This window comes from Acomys russatus, chromosome 11, assembly GCF_903995435.1.
Source record: "Acomys russatus chromosome 11, mAcoRus1.1, whole genome shotgun sequence".
Classification (NCBI taxonomy): domain Eukaryota; kingdom Metazoa; phylum Chordata; class Mammalia; order Rodentia; family Muridae; genus Acomys; species Acomys russatus.
This window is the reverse complement of record NC_067147.1, coordinates 53,513,870-53,538,023: the sequence shown is the minus strand read 5'-3', so window position 1 is coordinate 53,538,023 and position 24,154 is coordinate 53,513,870. Positions and strand designations below refer to the sequence as shown.

At 54.5% G+C, this 24,154-nt stretch overlaps 1 protein-coding gene across 1 annotated transcript; it reads left to right on the top strand.

Moving 5' to 3' along the window:
* Positions 1 to 7,349: 7,349 nt before the first annotated feature.
* On the top strand, positions 7,350 to 23,403 carry Col6a1 (collagen type VI alpha 1 chain). The gene is made up of 35 exons (XM_051153275.1): positions 7,350 to 7,583; positions 8,369 to 8,498; positions 9,796 to 9,996; positions 11,476 to 11,635; positions 11,964 to 12,092; positions 12,179 to 12,199; positions 12,365 to 12,385; positions 12,473 to 12,517; positions 13,230 to 13,283; positions 13,730 to 13,774; positions 13,894 to 13,920; positions 14,380 to 14,406; positions 14,505 to 14,549; positions 14,838 to 14,891; positions 15,085 to 15,147; positions 15,530 to 15,592; positions 15,679 to 15,732; positions 15,825 to 15,860; positions 16,188 to 16,250; positions 16,643 to 16,705; positions 17,731 to 17,793; positions 18,002 to 18,064; positions 18,367 to 18,417; positions 18,634 to 18,669; positions 18,917 to 18,979; positions 19,172 to 19,237; positions 19,440 to 19,475; positions 19,872 to 19,908; positions 20,190 to 20,198; positions 20,651 to 20,784; positions 21,151 to 21,260; positions 21,376 to 21,559; positions 21,679 to 21,859; positions 22,375 to 22,404; positions 22,566 to 23,403. The coding sequence occupies exons 1-35, from the start codon at positions 7,460 to 7,462 to the stop codon at positions 23,186 to 23,188; spliced, it is 3,111 nt and encodes a 1,036-aa protein (XP_051009232.1). The 5' UTR covers positions 7,350 to 7,459; the 3' UTR covers positions 23,189 to 23,403.
* Positions 23,404 to 24,154: the final 751 nt, after the last annotated feature.

Here is a 24,154-nt window from a genome sequence, read left to right as displayed (position 1 = left end):
TCCGCTGCTCATGGTACCCAACCCTTGCCCTGCACATGGGTATATCTGGGACATCTCGGGGTCAAGGGTGCCCAGTTTTCCAGAGCCTTTGCCTTCCCAAGGTCAAGCCCACTGCTCCCTGAAAGGAAGGAGTCATTGTTCTTGCGGGGGGGGGGGGCAGGGGTGCTGTTAGAAACTTTGATGAACCTAAAGGGTTGCAAGAGACCTTGGGGTGCAAAATGAAATGTGGCCCATTCTGGCCACTGGCTTCTGGTCTCAATGCCCCCCATCAGCAAGCACAGAGTGACTATGGTACTCTCCTGTGACCTGTGCAGGTGTTCTGGCTATGTGTATCCCCTGGGCTCTCAACCTCTAAGGAGAGGATCAGCAAGCAGGGATTCTACTTGAAATAGGTGATGAGGCCAAGGGTGGTGTGTGTGTGTGTGTGTGTGTGTGTGTGTGTGTGTGTGTGTGTGTGTGTACCAGATTAGAGCAGAAACCTCTGCCTGCAGCTCCCAAGATGCCTGCCCCCTGAATGCTTTCCTGTGTGTATAAGTACTGGCTCCAGCTGGCAGTCGAGTGGCCTAGGAAAGTGTCAGCTTCCTGCTTCTGCTCCAGGGGTGGGGGTGGGGAGGGAGGTGGGGATCTTCTGCATGTCCTCAGGAGTCAGGGTCATGCTCCCAGGATGAGGCCTGCTTGGCAGTAGGCCTCCAAGTCTAGAGACAACAATTCCACAAGGGACCCATGGGGACAACCCACGTGCTGCCTCCCGCGGCATGGGTCAACTTCTTTGGGGGGGGGTGGAGTTGTCTTCTTCCTCGGAAGAAGAGGAAGGAGGTGGCGCTACTTGAATTTTCTAGCTTCGTTGCCAGCCAGGGTTCCCAGAATATCCAGCCTCAGACTTGTGGATGTTGGGCCAGCCCCAACAGCCTTGGAGCCCCTCAGGCCAAGTGGCCAGTGCCACCACGAATCCTTGCGCCACCAGCCACGCCTCGCAGGGCAGGGAGGTCTGGGATTTCCCTCTTCCCCTTGGCTCTGCCTTGCTGATCTCCTTGGGCATCAGGCACACAACTCATTTAGTTTTGTAGTGTCTCTTTCGAATGACAGCGTGCAACCGGAGCTCCCAGGTCGGCTTCGCGCCAGAAAATAACATTCTCAGTTTTCAGACAATAGAACAAAAACAAATTAGATTAAATGCACAGCCTGGGAGCCAAAACAGCGGGAGTCGCTGAGCACAGTGGGTGGTGGGGGACCAATGGAGGGCTCTGCCTTCATGAAGCAATTAGTTGGGGGAGATGGGCACAACCTTTAAGGGCAGCGAGCTGCCTATCTGTCCCATCACGAGGGAACAACCACGCCTGTGCAAATCAGGTCCCACCTCGTTTGCTCTATAAGGGGACCCAGAACCTTTTAAATCCATGTCCCCTGTAGGACCCTGGTGCCACCCTACATTCCAGTTCGTACCCAACTCAGTCTCATGGCCTTAGGCCTGTTGTACAGCCTGTGGCTTACCCAACAACCCTCGTTGCTACACCTTCCAGCGTTGTTGACTTTGTTGTTGTTATTGTTATAATGTTGTGGAACCCATGCAGACCCCTGCGCTGATGTAATTTTACACCTCATCTCTCAGGAACACTCCTGGCTATGCACCTGCGTGTCACTCGAGGTGCATGCTACCAAGTTACCCCGCCCGCTTACCATACCGTGAGAGGGACAATATTGATTCCACGCTGGTGAAAGGGATGTGCCTAACTCCGGCCTGATAATGTGGAGTGCTGGGCTTTATTCTCCCATTGTGAGCAGATCAATGCCTCCTCAGTATATTATTATGAAGCTCCTCCCAAGACCTCTGCCTTTCCTGTCTGGTCACCAGTGAGAGGTTCTTTGTCAACTAGTACCAAGTGGCTGCTGAGGGCCCATAGCTCCAGTGATGGTCATCCCTGGTGGGTGGCTCAGATCGGTGGCTCTGGAAACAGACAGCTAGCATTGCCCTGCCCCAGGAGTAAGTCTCACCACCAGTGCTCCCTGCCCAGGTGACTCACTCGGCATTTGGTAAACTGGAGCGAAGACAGGAGCCACTCTGTCCGTGGCACACCTCAGGCATGTTGCCCAGCCTGGCCCCAGCTAGATCACAGGGCCCCGTGTGCCAGCGCTGCAGGGATGTGGGCTCCCCAGAATGGAGGAGAACTTCTGACCATGCTGAGGTGCAGAACAGGGGAGTCCCCTGTGTGGGACCTATGGGTGGAGCCAAATGCCTGCCAGGCATCCCTGCTAGGTTCCAACATCCACAGTGAGGTGCCATGGAAACACAGGGTAGCTCATGGAAAATATTATTTTCTTTGATGAATCGTGCTCTGAGTTGGGAGGAAAGTTCACTGGACAGTTGAGGCAGCGAAGGGAACAACACCGTCTTTGTTCAGCGGATGTGCAAAGATGCTAAAAGGGTTTGGGGCTTTGGTGTTGGCAATAAAGGCAGCTGTCCAGAGCCCACGCCCTGGAGAAGGCTGGAGACATTCCGGAAACCCCAAAGCCCCCAAAGTGGGCTCTTTAGAACACTGGGCCACTCCGTCCTTTGGAGTCCACGCCTGCCCTCCTGGGTTCACTGTCTCTGGACTCTCTGAAGGCAATGTGGCCTTTCTGTGTGTCTGGGAAAATCCCAGATCTCTCTTCTTCCGGACTTCCTGAAGGGTGCAGGATGGACAGGCTCCTTGTCCAATTAAAGAGGCACGGGGAACTGCCCCGGCCATGTAAAAACGCTGGGCATCAGCACCCTTTGTGTGTCAGGAGGCACAGTGAGCGGGGTCAAGCGGTTTGCAGACTGTGTGGCTTGTCTCTTCAGCTATGACTAGACAAACCTGGGGGAGCTCTGTGTAGCAGCCAGCACCTCGCAACTGTAACATAAACCCTCAGGTCCCAGAACACCATTCTACACATTTTCTCTGTGCTGCAGCCCTACCAGTTCTGTGAGGTGGAGCCTATAGAGGGCACTAGCCTATGTCTGAGCTGCCCTGGGAGAGCAGGGAGATGACCAAGATACTACCTACAGAGCCAAGGATCAGCAGACTCTCAAGCCTGGATCTATCTCTTGGGCCGTGTGTCAGCCACATGCCTCAGTAGACAGATGGAGTGACCAGCCCTTCCCAACTCCATCAGAATGCGTAACTGCAAGACATGGGCCCAAACCAGGGACTCAGTGTGGGACCACAAGCCCAGCCCTCCACTCGAGGGAAGTCTGCTCCCAGGCTACAATGCCACCTAACCACAGCTACATCTGAGCTACAGCCTTCAAGTCTCATAGCAAAAGCCCTTATCCTTGGTCCTACATTGCTGGCCAAGTAGGTGACCCAACTGTGTAGAGTACGTCTGAGATGTCCCTGAGCCACCAGAGTTCCAGAAGAGTCTGGTCAGTGGGCCACATGTTCTGGACTCTGAGCTAGCACAGCCCAGTACTGCTGGCTTCTGGGTGACATGGATGACAGCCTGATTTGGCACAACAGGAGATATGTATGTATGTACGTACGTATGTATGTATTCTGTGTGTCTGTGTTGGTGGGGATGGGGTGGGGTGGTCCTTGTTGTCCACAAGTGTGGACAGGCACTGAGAGCTGTGGGATATACAGAAAACCCAGACTGGCATGGTGGTCACCAACTGGGACCACAGATTATAGATTACAGATTATAGGGGATCTTCCTCACAATACATTTTCTCTGAAGCCTCAGGGACAGTGGGGTCACCACAGGGCACCACCAGAGTGGAGGCGGGGAGGTGGGGGTGGTGAGGGGCTACCTAGCCACCCCCTCTCTTTCTCTCTCTCCTCTCTCTCTCTTGGTTTTTCGAGACAGGGTTTCTCTGTGTTGGCCTTGCCTGTCCTGGACTTGCTTTGTAGACCAGGCTGGCCCTGAACTCACAGCGATCTGCCTGTCTCTGCCTCCTGAGTGCTGGATGTAAAGGCGTGCCCGGCCACCCTAGCCCTCTTATTTGTAGTCACCCTCCCTTAAGGCTCCACTACCCCTTGTCTTCTCTTCTCTCTCTCTCTCTCTCTCTCTCTCTCTCTCTCTCTCTCTCTCTCTCTCTTTCTGTCTGTATGTGTGCCTAGTCAGGCAGTCATCACAGAGGCAGGGACCTGCCACCCTTCAGCCTCACCTGAAGTCATTGCAGTTATTAGGAAAAAAAAACAGGACTTTTTTTTCCTTCAAAAGTGCTTTTGTTTTTCTTTTTTCTTTTAGTTTTCTAAAATGTTTCTAAGTGAGACACAAAAATCATTCCAATGATGGTCCTGAATGACATTTGGGGCTGCATACACTGAGCAAGATTTGAGCAAGCCTAAACACCCCTACCTTCCCAAAGCACACTTAAAAAAATTTTTTTCCCTCAAAGGGCTGGAAGAAAAGATACTTTTAGAAGAGGCCCTGAGCTTCTGGGGCTGGTAATCTGCAGGCAGAGGGGGCGCTGTTGCTCCATGGAGAACGGGGTGGGGGTGGGGGGCTCCTTCCTCCTTCCTGACCACGCCCAAGACTCCAGAGCCTCCCTCCAGAGCCGCCTAAGGGCTGACCAAGGCAATTTCCGTGAGCTTTCATTCTTTTCCAGTTTCTAGTCACTTCTTCAGGTTTGTAAAAAGCCTGACCCACCCTCACCCCATTACAGGGGAGCTGGAATCAGGAAAGAAACTTTCGGGCATCCAGCTGTGCCCCTCCCTCCTCCCTCCCTCCACATTCAGGCTACACCCTCCTGCTTAGCAGCCAAGTACCCACCAGTCTCCCCACTTCCCACCTGACTCCCTGATCCCCAACCGAGCTGCCTGGGTACTTGAGTTCTGGCAAAGCCTCTGGAGCTTGGTTTGGAACTTCAGATCCAGGGGTCACCTAGCCCTGAGTCCCTCAGGGATTGTACACTAGTCTGCAACGGAAGAGAGAACCTCAGGTCATGGGGAGAGAGCACTGGGCTTGCTGTCGCTCTGCCCCTTTTCACACACACACACACACACACACACACACACACACACACACACACACACGATTGAGGTGTCTTCACTTGTATGGGGTAGATTCTCAGGGCCCTTGGTAGGCCACACTTTTCCAGCCCTAACTTTCCCATGGCTTCCCCTTAGGGCAGCTTTCTTCCAGCATTAAAGCTCAGGCTGGCTCAGGAGCATGCTGTCCAGGCTATGTACAAAAAGTGACCTGCAGCTTGGCCAAGGTTTGAGTCTGGGGTGAATGGCACAGATCGTAGCCTGAAATAACCTGAGTGCCTCCAACAGGACCCTAAAGTGATTATGGGGAGAAAGGGGGAGAGAGAGAAATGAAGACAAAGAAACAGAGTGGGGGATGGGGGGCGACTGCAGGAACAGTGGTGCTGTGGCCTGAGGAGGGCAATGAATGTAGTTACAGCAGTGGCAGCAGGGACCAGGACGTCAGGGTTCTCCACTACTGCCTGTGTATTCTCTCCATCATGGCTCTCCTGTCTGTCCACAGAGACAACCGGGGGAGGAGAAAAGCAGGTGACATAGGGCTGCTGGGGAGGGGTGCGTGACCCCCTCCCTCTGTATAAGGCCCATTAGCTAGCACCAGGCTAGCTATAAAAGGACAAATAAAAGCGCATGAAGGGTCTGCTCCAAGTTCCTTGGCTGGAACACCCCCCAAGCCACAGCTGACTGCACCACTGGGGGCTGCACCTCCCGTCCTGCAGCTGCCTCTGCAGTGTGGTCCACTGCACCACTGGGGGCTGCACCACTGGGGGCTGCACCACTGGGGGCTGCACCTCCCGTCCTGCAGCTGCCTCTGCAGTGTGGTCCACTGCACCACTGGGGGCTGTACCTCCCGTCCTGCAGCTGCCTCTGCACTTATCCTGAGAAGCACTGCCTCAGTGAAGCATGTGGCTTGCTGAGGGGTCACACAGGTGCTACATCTTTTCCTGGTTACTCTTTATTCACTGCCCCAAGATCCATTGGGCCAGTGACAGGGCGTGGCTTTGAACCCAACCAGGAGGCCTCTAAGACTGTCCCTGTGTGATGCCATGCATCCACTATCACTGATACCCACAGGCCCTGCTCTCTCTGGCTCGGAAGAGCACATCCTTGAGAGCCCAGCATAGGCTCTCTTTGTTGATATTTAGTATATCAAGGCATTAATATTTGTTATATAAAAGCACGAGATGTCTTTATTGTTCTGTGTTCCTGAGTCTTTCCCCTAACTTCCGCACACAAGGGTCACCACCCTATAAGGCCCAGCTTGTGGCTGCTCCAGAGGCCATGCAAGGAGGCCATACACGCAGCATGAAGCCATGGCCTGAACCTGAACCATGATATTACTGCCAAGAGGACCATAAGTCCACCGTGGCGACACATTCTGTAGGGCTGGCATGAGGAGGACAAAGGACACAATCTCATGGAGTCCTGGGATTAAGTGTCACTGCTGGGGATTTTTAAAAGAACTTTTATTATTAATGATGTTAAAATTTGTAGTCAAATGTTTTGTATTAAGGCAAGTACACCACTCTTCTGGAATCGTCTCTGGGTGATGGCCCTGGCTTCATCTGGAGCCCTCTCCCCCAGGAACATTATCTACACACACACACACACACACACACACAGAAAGAGAGAGAGAGAGGAGAGGAGAGAGACTGATAGACAGACAGACAGACAGAGACAGACAGAGACACAGAGACAGAGAGAGACAGAGACACAGAGACACAGAGACACAGAGTCAGAGACAGAGACACAGAGTCAGAGACACAGAGTCAGAGACACAGACACAGAGACAGAGACACAGACACAGAGACACAGAGTCAGAGACACAGACAGAGACAGAGACACAGAGTCAGAGACACAGAGACAGAGACAGAGACACAGAGACAGAGACAGACAGAACAAGAACTCTTACACAAACACATCCATATGGTAGTTGTTGACAACTTGATTTTCCCATAGTAAAGATCAAAATATCATTTGCAAATAAATATTTAACTAAACTGAAGAGACAGCGACACGAAAATCTCCAGCGCCTGAGGAAGCAGTGTTTGTGGGAGCCAGCACTCATACCAGCAAACTGGGCTGGTCAGTCCCACAGGCGGTATTTGGAGTGAAACAACCAAAACTATTTTCTGAAACTTCTTTTGGGATCACACACTATATTTTGTTCTACATTACACAGGACAGGCAGCCGTGAGCGAGCAAACATCCCACACACAGGGGGATGTGTGTGGCGACAGGAATCCCACAGGCCAGGAGTACCCTAGAGGAGGGAGGCTTTTTCTCCCCAAGGTTCCAGAGACCCTGATGCTGTGACTCACTCAGCTCTGGGGCCCTCCCCTTCCTCTCCCCCTCTTCTCCTGATCCCTCCCCTCTTTGCACCTCCCTCCCTCCCTCCCTCCCTCCCTCCACCCTCGCTGGCTCTCCCCAGCCCTGGGCTCTAACTGCTGCAAACAGAGACAGCCTCTTACTCTGCCATCACCAGCGCCCACCCTGACCCTGGCCTGCATTTGATGGTGATCCGCAGGCCAGCCAGAAACATGAGGCTGGCCCACGCTCTGCTGCCCCTGCTGCTACAGGCCTGCTGGGTGGCTGCACAGGAGGACATCCGGGGCTCCAAAGTGATCGCCTTCCAAGGTGAGTGAACTGGCTGTGTGTTCCCTGACTGCAGTATTTAGCTGCCTTAAGGCCTAGAAGTAGATAGGCTTAATGCCCGATGGGGACTGTCCCTTGTCCTTTTTTTTTTTTTTTTTTTTTTTGTCTTTGTCATGTGGAAAGCCACCAAGAAGGGGGCTTGTCCCTTGTCTCAGCCTGCATTCCACCCAGTTCCTATCAGCTAGAATACTCAGCTCCCAGCCACAAGGCCCCCGAGTCCCGTTACCTCAAGTCTCACCACACTAGTGAGATGACAGGGTGGGAAACTTCTGAGGGACCTGCCAGTGAGGAGAGCCCGTTGCCATCACTCCGGGTCCATTTTCTGTCCTGAGTGAATGACTGCCGAGGTCCCAGAACTGACATTCTCCCTCTGCCTGGCAGCCGGCATGGGTGACCGTTTCGTTCCCACCTCAGCATGAGCTCGTGGCTGGTGGCTTTGAGTTGAACCTGAGACCCTAACGAGCAATAGTCCTGCTCTCTCACAGGCAGACTGTACCCTCTATAACTGGCTAAAGCCACCGTAACTGAGCGAGGCTCTGTTCAAGGGACAGGACACCCTGGGACCTGGCTCTCACGCAGAGGCTGCTGGGTGTTGCCTACCAGGCAGGTGAGGGGCTCTGGACTGAGTGGGCCATCTGCCCAGAGCTCTGCTGGTTACGATGGATGGTGCTTCAGAGAGCCACTGGCCTGGAGGGGGATGTGTGACGGGGCCTGGTACTCCCAGCGGGGGCTCAGGGTATATCACTTATGAACCTTCCCTGACTCAGACTGCCCTGTGGATCTATTCTTTGTGCTGGACACCTCGGAAAGCGTGGCCTTGAGGCTGAAACCCTACGGGGCCCTGGTGGACAAGGTGAAGTCATTCACCAAGCGCTTCATCGATAACCTGAGAGACAGGTAGAGTGAGCTTGCCTTGGCCTGTCCTGTAGCTCCATGGGCCTGGGGGCGGGGGCGGAAGCCACATGTAGAGCCAAGCCTTAACTCCCCCACTGCAGAAGCTGCCTAGAGCTGCTATCTCTATGCAGTTCAGAGGGTCAGGGTGAGTGTGAGATGGAAGAGCGGGGAGGACTGAGGAGACAGTACTGAGCCTAGAGATGTGGGTGTCTCCACACAGAACAGAGTTGCGGGTGGGGGGCGGGCAGTCAGCCAGATATGTAGCTAGGCATGATGCCTGGGGTTCTGCATGCAGCTGGACCCCACCTGTCCACATGGGCATTAGAGACTCCTCCTGAGTCTTGGGCTAAACATCTCCCAGTGTTTTCAACACAGGGGCTAGGAGTAGGGGAGTCGGGGGGGGGGGACATAGGGTGCTTCATTCACTCCTCTTCTCATTGTCTTCTCAATGGGGGCACTGAGAGCAGAGGGTGTGGCTGGGAGGGCAGGTCCCAGAGAAGGGTGTAAGACAAAGAGCCTCCTTCCCTAGCAGGGTCCCTGCACAGCAGTCAGTCAGTGCGATGACAGGAAGTCGGCCAACATAGGCCTCAAGCCTGCTAACTACCCATCCCGGGCAGCTGTCCACTGAGACAGTGGCCTCCAACAGACTGGAGTGAACCAGCTCCCCACCCCACCCCCACCCCACCCCCAGGGCTGTGACTTTGAAGATAAGGAAACTGAACTTAGTCAACATGTCTGGGGCTGCAGGAAGGAAAAAGGAGATCCCAATGCAGAAGGCTGTGGGTGCCCTCAGTCCCTTTCCTCAGCATCCCATGTCTCGGAGCCCACCTAGGAGATGGGGGAGAAGTACAATTCTATTAGCTTCACTATAGGCACCTTGGTCATTCTGTCCTGTGAAAAACCACATGGGCCACCGTAGCAGACCTTGGAGAGCTATGGGACAAGATGCTACAGAGCAGGGTGGAGGCATCTTGGACCCACTTCAGTAATCCCCGTGTCCTATTTAGAACTGGCCTATGCCCGCCTCTGTCTTCACCTGACCCTCTACAGCACATGGGGGCAGGGGTCTGTGGCCCCCGGCTGGGGTCACGCTTACAGCTCAATTGAGACTGAGGTTGCTTTGTCCATTGTGTGGCCCCCAATGCAATGACTGTCACTGGGCCCTGAGCCACCTGCCTATCTGTGAGTTGCGGGACACAGCACGCTTGAGTGGGACAGCAAGTCTTGAAGGTCAGGCTTAGCCTGTCCTTGGTGGGTCTCTCTGGGCCTCCCCTCCTCTCATCCTACCTATGGCTCACAGGTACTACCGGTGTGACCGCAACCTGGTTTGGAATGCGGGTGCCCTGCACTACAGTGACGAAGTGGAGATCATCCGAGGGCTCACACGCATGCCCAGTGGCCGCGATGAGCTCAAGGCTAACGTGGATGAGGTCAAGTACTTTGGCAAAGGCACCTACACCGACTGCGCCATTAAGAAGGGTCTAGAGGAGCTGCTCATAGGGTGAGTTGCGCAGGGACATTCACAATGGCCACATCTGGGCCCATCCTGACTAACCCTATCTGTCAGGTCAGTCTCAGGTGGCTCTACCCACAGGCTTTCTCAACCTGTGTGCTACGGGGCCTCCCTACCTGTTTTCATGGCCAGCTGAAGTTCCACCAGGCTGCCCATTACCCATTCAAGCACTGGGCTGAGGTCTAAAGACTATCCCAGGGCAGTCGAAGTGCCTATAGCTACAAACCTACTCACCTTGCTAGGGTCATACCCCAATCTCCACCTATCCCTGTGTCTGTATTTACTGTCTCAACTGGTCAACAAAAATCCCAGTCACCACCCAGAGAGAGAGAGGCAGCAGAGACAAAGCAAAGAGAGAGACCAAGAGAGATATGGAGAGAGAGGCCGGTTACTGCAACACAGCTATGGTCAACGCAGCTCTCGAACCACCCAGCTGAAGCCCCTTAGCCATGAGAGAGAATGGCCTCCCATAATTTTCTATCCTGTGTGGGTCTGAGGACCTCCCCTCCTATGGCTAGATGCCTTCCCATAATGCCTCGTGCGTTGAGTTGATGGGTGAGGGGTGGCTATGACACTACTCCCCCAAAGGGTGGCCCATGGCAGTAGGATAGGCACAGGACGCATATCTACCCAGCCTCTCGTGGCATCAGTTGCCCAGTGCAGCCCGCACAGGGGAGAGACACCTGGCCCCTCACCACTCCTCCTTTATGTGGCTTCATTGAGACACTCCGACATTGTGAAACTGCATGGCTGAGCCCCATTCCAAGGCCAGTTTAGGCCCCACCCACATGAGCATTGATGTGTGGTGACGTTGCATGGGATGGGCCAGGCCCTATCTGCCATCTGTGACTGTGTGAAGTGAGACGGCTAGTGGCTGGATTGGGGGCATGACTTAGTAATACTATAGAGCATGTCCATCACGTGCAATCTACAGAATAAACCTACAGGCAGATGTTCTAGAACTCACGAGACGTGGCTCCCAGTATGCGGGAAAGCCCTGATGTCTGTGTGGGCTCCTGACCCACTCTGACCTCTTCTCAGGGGAGCTGATTGCACCTTTTAGGGTGAAACAATTAAAGGTTGTCTGTGTATGCCCTGCCTCTGACACCTACTGACTTCCACAGGACCACTCCAGCAGCCCAGGATCACCCCTGGCCCTCTTGTTCTCAGAAGTTTGGGACCCAAGGCACCTTGAGATGGTGCCCATTAAAGGGTACAAACTGAGGACTAGTGCCTTTCCTGAAAATGTGCATCTCAAAGTGATCTTTGTCGTTGGGTAACTCACACAACTTGACACTTTACAATTATGATCAGTGGTCAATCTTGATCCCTGGGTGACAGGGGACAGCATTCCAGAGCTGTCTCAAGTCTTTCTCCTGGGCCTCTGGCCATCAGCCCCGGGAGGGGGTGGTTCTCGGCTCTGGTTCCCAGGCTCTGGGCCCTAGCTCATGCCGCCCACCTGTTCAGGGGCTCCCACTTGAAGGAGAACAAATACCTGATCGTGGTGACCGATGGCCATCCTCTGGAGGGCTACAAGGAGCCATGTGGGGGCCTGGAAGATGCGGTGAATGAGGCCAAACACCTGGGCATCAAAGTCTTCTCTGTGGCCATCACTCCTGACCATCTAGTAAGATTTCCACTTCCTTTCCTACCCTCAACACACCCAATGGACGGCCTCTGGCCTCCTGCCATCTGGGCCCCATAGCCACTGGCATCCTCTCTTCTGCTACTGTTCGGGTACACACAGTCTGTTTCAAGGCCTCCCATCTGCCGGGCCCCCGATGTGATCCTTGGGGTAGAGACACCCCAGTCAACAATCCTAGTCCTTCAGCGGGCTGACTCCGCCCCACCGAGGAGCTTGGGTATCCCTGTGCTGCCTCTGTGACCACCACCCAGTTCACAGTGGGGCCTGGCCTTGCCAAGGTGGTTCATTCTCCCCTGCTGCCTGCTCCTAGGAGCCACGTCTAAGCATCATTGCCACAGACCACACGTACCGGCGCAACTTCACGGCAGCTGACTGGGGTCAAAGCCGCGATGCAGAAGAGGTCATCACCCAGACCATTGACACCATTGTGGACATGATTGTGAGCGCTGACGTCTTTGGGGGAGGGGGACAAGGGAGGTCTGCACCCAGAGGAAAGAGTAACTCACGCTTCCATTTTCATTTCAGAAAAATAATGTGGAGCAAGTGGTAAGTGCTTTCCCCTGAGCCATGTGGTCTCACACAGGTCCTTGGTCTGGCAGTGTGCTCCCTGTTGGGGTGTGTGTCCCAGGGCCCTTCCCTGTCCTTGTTGGGGCATCCATCCCCTGCTTTTGGACTCTCACTGATCTCTTATTCTATCCCATTCTTCCACAGTGTTGCTCCTTTGAGTGCCAGGTAAGTGTGGCCCACCTTCCCTGCTGGCCCCTTGACCTTTGTCTAGGGTCTGGGAAGAAATAGGGCCTCTCTTGGTTTTTTTTGCAGGCTGCCAGAGGACCTCCAGGGCCACAAGGTGACCCCGGGTATGAGGTGAGTGGCTGGAATTGCCTTGCTCATATTGGGACAGAGCCACTGGAAGCCATAACTCTGTACCCATCTCCTTGGGTACCTTTACACTCAACACTGGCTGGGCAGGCACCTGTGTCCAGGGAGACAGTCCAGGCATGGGCTTAACGTGGGATTGGGGTGTCGGGGGTCTCCTCCTTGTGACCCAGAAGGTCACCTGCAGGCTCAAGTGTCAGTTTGGCATCAGCTTGACTCTTCTGGTGGAGTTAAGAATGGAATTGGGGGTCCAAGTCCTAGTGTGACTCATGTGGGACAAATGTGAACACTGTGGGAGAGGCTCAGGGTGGGTTTCTGAAGAAGGTCAGGTCTAGGGTGGCTCTCCTGCCCCATGGTCATCCTCCACAGAGAAGAGCTATGGCCCACCAGGGAGCTTCCCCGCTGTGTCTCTCTGTTCTTCTGGGCCTGGAGCTCAGCCCCATCCTAGCCTCGAGCACCTGCAGGCAGAGGCACAACTCTTAGGCTCAAGTCCATCCAGAGTGACACAGCGTGAGGACCCTGGGTAAGACTCTCAGAACCCAGGCAGGTCCAAAACCATGGCCAGAAGGACTCTGGAGCCTGGATGGAACCGCTCTGAAGATCCTTTATATGCACAAGGCATCTTGCCCAGCTCTCCAGAACAGATGGGTGTGGTTCCTATCCTGGCCTCCCCTAAGCCAGAATCTCCTCTGCTTTCCAGGGAGAACGAGGAAAGCCGGGTCTTCCTGGAGAGAAGGGAGAAGCTGGAGACCCTGTGAGTATTCATACTGTCTGCACAAGCCTGGGGACCTGGGCTATAGAAACTTCCAGAACAACAGCCCTGAGCACAGAGTTCATGCAGACTACCTTTTGTTGAAAGAGAAGTGCCCCAGAGGTCAGGCTAAACAAGTCCCAGGACCTCTGCTTTTGGGCCATCATCAGTCTCCCGGAAGTTCTCCCTCCCTTCTGGCCTTCCTCAGGGTCTTCTGGCTCCCCTCCCCTCTCCTCTGGGGAAGTGTGGCCACCCTCTCCTCCCTCCTGGGTGTCCTGGGTTCCCTCCTAGAGCTTGCCATGAGATCTTGAAGATCCTTCATGGGACCTCACAGCAGGTCACTCAAGGATTCTATGAGGGTCCTTCTAGCTGCAGTGAGGGGTGAGGTGGGCTGAACAGGGCCATCCAGTGCTATCCAGGGATGTTTGACTCTCTCTGTTATGTTTCAGGGGCGGCCTGGGGATCTTGGACCAGTCGGGTACCAGGGTATGAAGGTATGTGTCCCTAATGCCCAGTGGCCTCTCTTGGGTGGAATGGATCAGGGTTTGGCAGCAAGGTACAAACTGCCCTATTTAATGATAATGTGTCCCTTCATTTTCTGTTTGCTTCATAGGGAGAAAAAGGGAGCCGTGGAGAGAAGGTGAGTAAAGGCCAGCTCCAGAGTGTGTCCCCCTGGGTACAGGGAGACAGCTAGTGTTTCTGTCAGAGGGGATCATGGGAAATAGACCATCATGGCCCCCTCTTCGCCTCTGGGGGAAATGTGGCTGGTCTTCAGAGAAAGGTCCTCTGAGTTCTGCGGCCACCTCAAGCCACATGGACCAGAGAGGACTGGAGCTGGAAAATGTCACTTTGCCTCAGTGGACAGCTCCTGGAGACCCTCAGAAAACAGGCTCTGCCCTCTTTCCATTCTGTCCTGTGGGCCCCCCCCATCTTCCCTTCCCTTCCCTCTTGGGTTGATGGGATGGTGTTGCAATCACGGCGGGTCCGCCATACTGTCCGTTCCTCACGCTCCCCTAGTGGGAGAAGGAAAGTACAGTAGGGGATGCCCTCTGGTCCAACTAGGGGGCTACCTCTCACCATCTTCTTCCTGTTTCCACAGGGCTCCAGGGGACCTAAAGGCTACAAGGTGAGTATAAATGGGTCAAGGACACAAACGCTGTCCGTGGGCCAGTGCTAGTGGCATTTGGCCTCCGTTTAACCTTCTTTTGTCTCTGTGTCTCCCAGGGTGAGAAAGGCAGGCGCGGCATTGACGGAGTAGATGGCATGAAGGTACCCATGGGGCAGGAGGGCTTGGAAGTTGGGGTACCCTATCAAGCACATGAGGTAGACAAAGCCAGGGGCTGTCCCAAGTGTGCAGGTGCAGTTCCCATGGTAGGCCTTCTTGGGAAACTTGGAATTGTGAGCCAGGTGATGTTTCCTGCCCCAGGTCCTAGTAAACACCAAGTGATCCACTCAATTTAACAGGGCTCCTGACTTTCCTGGGGAGGGAGGCTCAGATGGACTGAACACTAGTCTCCACTTAACTATTCCAATCTTGACTTTTCCTTCTACTCACAGGGGGAGACGGGGTACCCAGGACTACCAGGCTGCAAGGGCTCACCAGGATTCGATGTGAGTCACTTCGTTTACCGCCCATGCTTGGAGTCTTGGGAACTTGGTCCAACCCTTGCTCTGCTGTCTCCTCCCAATGGCTGAGCCGTGTGTGGAATCATTCGATCCGTTTGCTCACACTGAGGATGGCTGCTTGTCTGGGGCCCACAGGGATCTTGGCTAGCTGTGACTTGTATTTCCATCTTCCCACCAGGGCATTCAAGGACCACCAGGTCCCAAGGGTGATGCTGGTGCCTTTGGGCTGAAAGGAGAAAAGGTAGGTGACAGGAAGCCACAGAGAACGGAGACTTTGGCATCTACTAAGTCCTGGGTCAAGCATTCCTCCTGAGACTCACAGTATGAATAACAAACGTGGTTTGGAACAGAACAGCCATGAAGCCTTGACTGGCAAACCCAAGTTAGCCATTCACCATCCAACTCTCCTCAGGTCTGGCCCTGAGGAGAGTTGAGGCTGAGGTGATCAAGGCTGAGCTACAGCTGAGGGTAAATTGGAGGATCCTGGGATGTCAGCGCTCTTCCCAAGTTGCTTAGGGTGGTCTGAGGTTTGGGTAACAGAGTATAGTCACTAGGCGGTGATGTGGCTTCTACTGCCTGGACCCCTGGGAGGAGCATCCATGACCTCTCCGGTCTTCCCCCAGGGTGAAGCTGGAGCAAATGGTGAGGCTGGGAGACCAGGGAGCTCAGGGCCACCTGGAGATGAGGTAAGATGAGGTGACATGAGGTGGGATGGGATGAGCTGCGTGTGAACACTGGGGCTGGTGGTCATTTTTAACTTGTCCTCCCCCAGGGTGATCCAGGAGAGCCTGGTCCCCCCGGAGAGAAAGGAGAAGCTGGTGATGAGGTGAGCACCCCCCAGCCTTTTCTCAGCCTCTGTCCCCACTTGCAGGCTGAGTGCAAGCACAAACGAATTTGTCCTCTTCCTCTTTGTCTCAGGGGAATGCTGGCCCCGATGGTGCCCCTGGAGATAGGGTAAGTCAGTAGAATGGTACTGTGCTACTGTCCTTGCCATTGACAGCGAAGGCCTGTGCAGCCTGGCCTGGACCTGCCCCAGTTGGTCCTTAGTGCTTTTGTCTGTGTGCCTTGGCTAGGCAGGAAGCATTCTAGATTTCTAGATTTCACCTGATGTGCTGGGCTTCAGGTCACTTGGGTGTCTGTGGAAGCAGACGGCCTGAGGGACACAGAGGCCCACCTCTGGGATGATCTGGCATGACAACACACGTGGAGACCACCAGGCCTAGCCCTCAAGCGTTCACCAGTGGATTACAGGCAGCCTTGTGTCCATTTCTCTCCTCACAGGGCGGCCCTGGTGAAAGAGGACCTCGGGGGACCCCTGGTGTGAGGGGCCCAAGGGGAGACCCGGTGAGTCATGCCTGAGGCTGTCTAGGGGGAACACTGTGACCAGAGCATAGATCCATAGGGCCAGCCATGCTCCCTCATTGGTGTCTGCGCCTCAGCCCTCCTGCTTCCTATGGGGGAGTGGGGGTGGGGCTGAAACTACCAGAGATCTGGACATACAAGGTAGGGAATCAATCCAAAGCCCGTCAAAAAGCTTGCTCATTGATGCGCTCATCTGGAGGAGAAGCTGAAGGTAAGGCCACCATTGGTCTCCAGTTTGGAGTTCAGTAGACCCTTTCGACCCCTCACCAGGGTGCCTCAGTGGCTGGCCACCAAGATAGCTGGCTCCTCCCGAAGCATACTGCTGGTGGTCATGTGGCCTCTGCCTCTACACTCACATGCTCATTTCCCCCCAGGGTGAAGCTGGACCACAAGGTGATCAAGGAAGAGAAGGCCCCATTGGCATCCCCGGAGATGCGGTAGGAAGCCTAATATGTCGCAGGGGACCATGATGCCTCACAACTTGTAGGCTCACTTGGATCTTCAGGAAGAAAAGCTCCCAGTGGCTCAGCATGGTGGGGGTGGGGTGGGAGTGGGGCTCCGACAGATCGGTGTTCCTGCAGACACATGGTGTCTGTGCTAAGAGCCTGAGTTTAGCTGTTTATGTATGTGCGTGAGTGCCCAGCATGAGGTCAAGGGATGTACTAGAGGCAGTGGGACACGGACACGTGTAGACTCCATACTGTGACCTTAGACCTCTGCCCTTGAGCCATTCTGGAAAGGAGACTACGGGGATGAGAAGAGAAGTGAGTCCCTAGGCTGTGGGGTGCATGGAGATGGGATCTTTGAACCCTTGGGAGACACGGGAATAAGATTGGCCAGAGGTGAGTTTGGGAGAATTAACATACAAAGAGTGCTACAATCTGGAAGTAAGAACTTCCAGAGCCCAATGTTCAGGGATCCAGGGCTCATATAACTAGGCTCAGCCCAGAGACACTGGGGTCTTCAGGTCACCAGAGCAGATATGACCTCCAGAGCTATCAGGAAGGAACTAGGCAGATAAGTTCTACATCTCAGGGACAGACATAGCCGGAGTCTGGAGTTGTCCTTTTCGTGTCCACGTGGTTGTCTGGTCAGGAAGGGGCAGAAGACTTACTGAGACAATCCACTTCATGTGGAAGTCCCACCAGGGGTAGAGGTCCCTGCCAAGCCAGGACAGTCATTAAGATCCCATGGACAAAAGAAGGGCACCCACATACTCTGGGACCTAACGTGAAGGCTCCAGCGTGGGTCTTAGAGAGACATGCAGGGACCCCAGCCTGACCATACCCCAGGCTGGCCACTGGCCTCACCAGACATGAGACTCTGAGGGTCTTCTGTGCCTGTGCCCAAGGCCCTAGATGACAGTGGTGGAGCCCATGGTCTGGGACTCTCAGTTCTCAGGGAAGGAAAACATGTGGCCTGGCGATGGTGATCTGAGCTCTCATGGTTCTTAATCTCGCAGGGTGAGCCTGGCCCCATTGGACCTAAAGGATACCGGGGTGATGAGGGTCCTCCAGGCCCTGAGGTAAGAACGTGTCCACTCAGTGATGCTATGCCCCTAGGAGGCCATCCCTGAGTGTCACTCTAAAACTACCCAAGTCCTATAGTATCTCCCATACTCCCACTCCATTTCTTAGCACTTGGTCTTCTCTCTCTCACCCTAGGAGGGTCCCAGGGAGGATGGTATGGCCCAAACCCATATTATCTATATCCTGGTTATTTCTCTCCTTTAGGGTCTCAGAGGAGCCCCAGGACCTGCTGGGCCCCCTGGAGATCCAGGACTGATGGGTGAAAGGGTGAGTATTTGAAAGAACAGCTCTGCTGGGCAACCGCTGGTCATCAGAGACTGGCACCTGGGATTTGCTTTACCTGGCCCCCAGGAGAGATGTTGCAGGGGCGGGGGGTGGCATCCACAGTCAGCTCTCAAGGGTGAGGATACCTCTGCCAAGACCGCCTTGCTTAAAAGTGCAGAGCAGAGCAGGGCAGACCTGGGAAGCAGGCTGCTCCCTGGCTGAAAGACGGAACTCTGGGAACACAGCTGCATCCAACCATCTAGCCATCATCTTGCATAAGTGGCAACAACTCTATCTCCTCTCAGGGTGAAGATGGTCCACCAGGAAATGGCACAGAAGGGTTCCCTGGCTTCCCTGTGAGTGTCAGAGGCTTTCCTACATGCCCACCAAGTCCACCTTGGTCTCCCTCCGCCTGCCTGGGCACCTGGATGGCTGGGATAAACCAGAGCCATCAGTTAGTCCAGGCATTTCGACCTGGGCCTCTGCTGGCCCCCAGACTCATCCACCTGTGGTTCTCACTTGGCTGTCCTTCTCACTGGACCCTGGTATAACCATCCTATCTTCCTTCACAGGGGTATCCAGGCAACAGAGGGCCCCCTGGGATAAATGTGAGTATCCCTACCATACCTCCTGTCGGGCCATAAATGCACGTGCACACTGTATGTGTGTGCCTGCCTGGGCCTGCACAGTCATCGGCACACTGTGAGCGCATGACATCAGGCAGCATGCGTAGGCACTTATATATGACTTTGGGGCAACATCAATGACTTGAGGGATGCTCCTGCCATGCCACATCCACTTTCTTTGTCTTCTTTATTCCCAAGATCCCACTAACCTGTGCTTTGTCTTCTGCAGGGCACAAAAGGCTACCCTGGTCTCAAGGGGGATGAGGGTGAAGCTGGAGACCCAGGAGAGGATGTAAGTAGGGTGAGGTGAGGGGCAGAGCCTTTCAAAAGTGTGAATCCTGCAGGCTTTGCTGCTCCCTCGGACTGTGGGGCAGGGCAGGCTGGAGATGTACTCTGAGGAACCAGAGCAGCTGGGCTAGAGTGAGGGCAGCTGGTACACATGGTTGTTCCTGCTGACCACCCCGCTTCTGCCATTTCCTTTCAGAACAACGATGACTCACCCCGTGGGGTCAAAGGGGCAAAGGGGTACCGAGGCCCAGAAGGCCCTCAGGTAGGTGTTGCAGCTTTGGGAGTTGAGGGTCGAGGTGAGGCAGAATCCTATATAGTTAGAGGCTGGAGCCAAAAGACTCAAGGGACCAGGCTTGCCCAAAGGGCAGCTGGGGACACTGAGATCCCCAGAGGACATAGAGTTTAGGAATTCCTGGACACTAACTCTCCATTTTTAGAGTTTTGGTTTGTTCTTTCTCTGACAGGGACCTCCAGGACATGTGGGACCACCTGGGCCAGATGTAAGTAAGCTGCCTGTAAATGAGATCTCGCGGGCTGACCACTACGGCCATGGATTTTGATAGAGGCATTAGTGAGAACTGTTCACAGCTGGGAGAAGCTGGGGGCCGAGGCTTGAAGCCTTGCCCTCAGGTCACAGGCGCACATGACTGCAATTGAGACATGTGATAAACTACAGGGGACTTGCAACAGCTGTGGGAGACATACGGCCAATGGGGGGACACGTGGCAGCTATGCGTTAGTAGCTGCATCATAACTTATGTTCTCAGGGGGTAAATCCAGGAACACTCTAGGCTGTGAGAAGTTCCTGGATAGATCCACCCCACCAGGGGTTCCCAGGGCCTACCAGGAATGGCCTCAGCCCGAGCCATATTAACACCCCCCATCTCTCTCCCCAGGAGTGCGAGATCTTGGACATTATCATGAAGATGTGCTGTGAGTATCTGGATCCTAGTGTGACTTTCTTAATGAGCCAGCAAGTCCCTGCCAGCCACAGGGCCCAGCGTTCTGTTCTGGAAGGGTCTCAGAGGATGGGAGGTATAGGTAGGCGGGGCCTAGGCTCTACTGAGATCAGCACATGGGAGAACCAGGATGGGCTCCAGGGAGCCTGACATGCCGAGGGCCTAGCCAGAGCTAGGTGAAGCTAGGCAGAGCAGGATGGGCCACCTTGTAATCTGGAGCTGTTCTGTTTAGTGTCTTTTTTCCTCTCTCCTCAGCCTGCTGCGGTGAGTGGCGCCTCTTTGCTCCTGGGAGTTCCTGTGCAGTGTTAAGTAGACCTAGTTTGACTCTGCAGTGGGACAGCAATGTAGCCGCCATGCACGCATCCACCTTGTTCTACACCCATCTGCCTTCCCAGTGAGCAGTACCCTGGGGTGATGCAGGCCCAGGACACCACTGTTCCCTGTCCTTTCTCCCTCACATTTCAAGTAACCATCAATAGGCTGCAACAGGAAGCTGACTTCCAGGCCTGTCTTATCCACTCCTCCACAGGATTAGAGCTAGGGTGAAAGGGCGTGGGTAGCAACACTTGGGTCTAGTCAAAGAAGGCCAACCTGACAAGCTTAGCTCCCAAGGAGACACGAGAGAAGATTCATAAGGCACAGTGTGGGACGGAACCTTGACGTACTGAGGGAAGCCTGGAGAAGGGCACTAAGAGCCAGCCCGTCCCACCTCCTAGAGTGCACGTGTGGCCCCATTGACATCCTCTTCGTGCTGGACAGCTCTGAGAGCATTGGCCTACAGAACTTTGAGATTGCTAAGGACTTTATCATCAAAGTCATTGACCGGCTGAGCAGGGATGAGCTGGTCAAGGTGAGTACAAGCCAACAGGTAGGGCCAACAGAGAGCTGAGCCTTTCTACTGCAGCTTCTAGGTTTGTCACTGTATACATTGTTTTATGTATGGTGTATGTGTGTGTGTGTGAGTGTGTGTGTGTGTGTACTTCCACCATGTGGCACAGAGAATATTGTGGGTGGGTCCAGCGCTCATCTTTAAAGAAAGAACATTGTAGGGCTATGAACCTCTGTGGGCCTGGGGGAGTAAGTGAGTAAGTTATGGAGAACGCTGTGTGACTGAGCATGCAGGGGCCTCGGGCCTCAGAGGGAGAGGCAGTTCGAAGGCTGGGACCCTAGAACATAGGGCTGCTGGACTCCAGACCTGATGATGTCATTCCTACAGTTTGAGCCAGGCCAGTCACATGCGGGTGTGGTACAGTACAGCCACAACCAGATGCAAGAGCACGTGGACATGCGGAGCCTCAACATCCGCAACGCCCAGGACTTCAAAGAGTGAGAGGATTCCCCAAGATCACTGCCCCATCCCTGGCCCTATAGTGGGCCTGCCTGAGCCAACCGGGACCCTGATCATGTCTTTGAGCCCGGCTTGTCCCGTCTTCTTGTGCAGAGCCGTCAAGAAGCTCCAGTGGATGGCTGGGGGCACGTTCACAGGAGAAGCACTGCAGTACACCCGCGACCGGCTGCTTCCGCCCACACAGAACAACCGAATCGCTCTGGTCATTACAGACGGACGCTCTGACACCCAACGGGACACGACACCCCTCAATGTGCTCTGTGGCGCAGACATTCAGGTGGGCAGCAGGATAAACATTCCGTTCTCAGGGATGTTGGGGGGTGGGCGGGCGGGGAAGGAAGGGGAAGAGAAAAGAGGTACAAGATCAGCTAATCCATGCAACTCCGCCCTCTGCAGGTAGTTTCTGTGGGCATCAAGGATGTGTTTGGCTTCGTTGCCGGCTCTGACCAGCTCAACGTCATTTCCTGCCAAGGCCTATTGCCGCAAGGCCGGCCAGGCATCTCCCTGGTGAAGGAGAACTATGCAGAACTTCTTGAAGATGGTTTTCTGAAGAACATCACAGCACAGATCTGCATAGGTGGGTGCTGGGCGCCAATGGGCTGGGTCGTCGACGGTATGTCCCCTGTGACCTGGCTGTGTGGCACCGTCCAGGGCGGCCCCTGGCCCAGCAGAGCAATATGAGGGCAGGTGTTTGCACATCACATGCCTGGGCCAAGGCCCCACCCCCAACAGCATGGGCACACTGTATGTCAGCCTCATGATTGGTCTGACTCTGTGTTGTGTGTCCCTTGGTCAAGGGATACAGTTTGCACCAGATTGATGATAGGCGGTTGGTCAGCAGCATGGTACAGCACCTGGCCTTTAAACCATCTCTCCTCCCCTAAGCCTCAGTTTCCCCTTTTTACGAGGAAACCAAGGTCCTAGGCTGCCTTTCAGCAATTTGGAGCCAGGACCAGGAAATGGTGCTAGAATACTGTCTGTCTGTCATAGTTAGGTACTGAGTAGGCAAAGGGCCAAGGCAGAGCCACAGTGGGTGTGGTGCACAGGGTCATGGAGGCATGGCGCTCACATTCATGTGATTTTTCTTTATAGATAAGAAATGTCCGGATTATACCTGTCCAAGTGAGTGCAAGGATGGGGTGGGACCGGGTGGGGAAGGCTGGCCCTATTGAGGGCTCCACAGGGCTCTGGGCTCTCGGGCTTGGCAGCTCTGAAGATCAGGGTACCCTCTAGGCAGTCCTCCTCAGTCCACCCAGTCTGAGGCCACCATCTCTGCCCCACAGTCACATTCTCCTCCCCGGCTGACATCACCATCCTGCTAGATGGCTCAGCCAGCGTTGGCAGCCACAACTTCGAAAGCACCAAGGTCTTCGCCAAGCGCCTAGCCGAGCGATTCCTGTCAGCAGGCAGGGAGGACCCCTCCCAGGATGTGCGGGTAGCTGTGGTACAGTATAGTGGCCTAGGCCAGCAGCAGCCGGGGCGGGCAGCGCTTCAGTTCTTGCAGAACTACACCGTGCTGGCCAGCTCTGTGGACAGCATGGAGTTCATCAACGATGCCACAGACGTCAACGATGCCCTGAGCTATGTAACTCGCTTCTACCGGGAAGCCTCATCTGGTGCCACCAAGAAGAGGGTGCTGTTGTTTTCAGATGGCAACTCACAGGGGGCCACAGCGGAGGCCATTGAGAAAGCTGTGCAGGAGGCCCAGCGCGCGGGCATTGAGATCTTTGTGGTGGTGGTGGGACCCCAGGTGAATGAGGCCCACATCCGGGTGCTCGTTACAGGCAAGACGGCAGAGTATGACGTGGCCTTTGGGGAGCGCCACTTATTCCGTGTACCAAACTACCAGGCCCTGCTTCGTGGTGTACTCTACCAGACAGTCTCCAGGAAGGTGGCACTGGGCTAAGAGGGCCACACACATGGCTGTGTGCGTGGGGACACACTTCAGAAGGCCTTCCTGCCCTTCCCACCAGTGACCAAACAGGGATAGGAAATGTGACCCAAATGTTCCTGACCAAACTAGTCAACTCACCTGTCTTAAAGGGAAAGCAATGCACACTGTTGGCTTTGTATTATGTCCTCCGGGGCTCACCCGAGCTCCTATCTATATCCACCTTTGATTTGTTCCTCATGGTGGCCATCTTACTGACCTCCCTCTGCGTCTGGGCTGCACCCGGCCATTTCATCTTCCTCCTCTCTGCCCCTAACCCATTCCTGGTGTCTTTACACCGCCCCTGCAGTTTCTGTCTGTGTCGAGTATTCTACATTCAGAGTGAAGCAAACCGTCTCACGAGCTCAGTTTGCTGCGTTACAGCTTTTAGAAGATTGAAAGCAAGATTTTCAAACACAAACTTGGAGGAGACCATTCCTCTTCGTCAGGTGCTTGTCAGTGACCTATGTGGTCGCTTGGTCCTGGCCCTTAGTGGCTCGGTGTGAGCAGCAGAAAATGCTGGCTCCTGCTCCTGTCCTTGTACCCTAAGAGCAAAGGTGCTATCTGCAAGGGCTTCCCCTGCACAGTTTGCATTCAACTCTTCTGCCAGAACCAACCCAGAGCACTTTTCCCTCAAAATAGTGACTGTCCTCTTTTTTGAAGACCCTCCCCCCACTTTAGTTAGTTTTGTCATGGTTTCCCCATGCTCCCCTTAACCTGGTCCAAGCCAGCTATCTCTGCTAATAAAGATTTCCACTTTCCTCTGGTGCTCTTTCCTTTATCTACCCCGCCTTCCCACTACCCAATGCACTTGGAAAGAAAAGCCAATGCCAGACATACCACGGGGCAGAGGAGAAGCTGCCCTGGCCCATGGATAGTACACATCTGTTTCCGAGAGGAAGAACATGGCTACCAAGGCCTTTTGACACCAGGGAGCTGTAA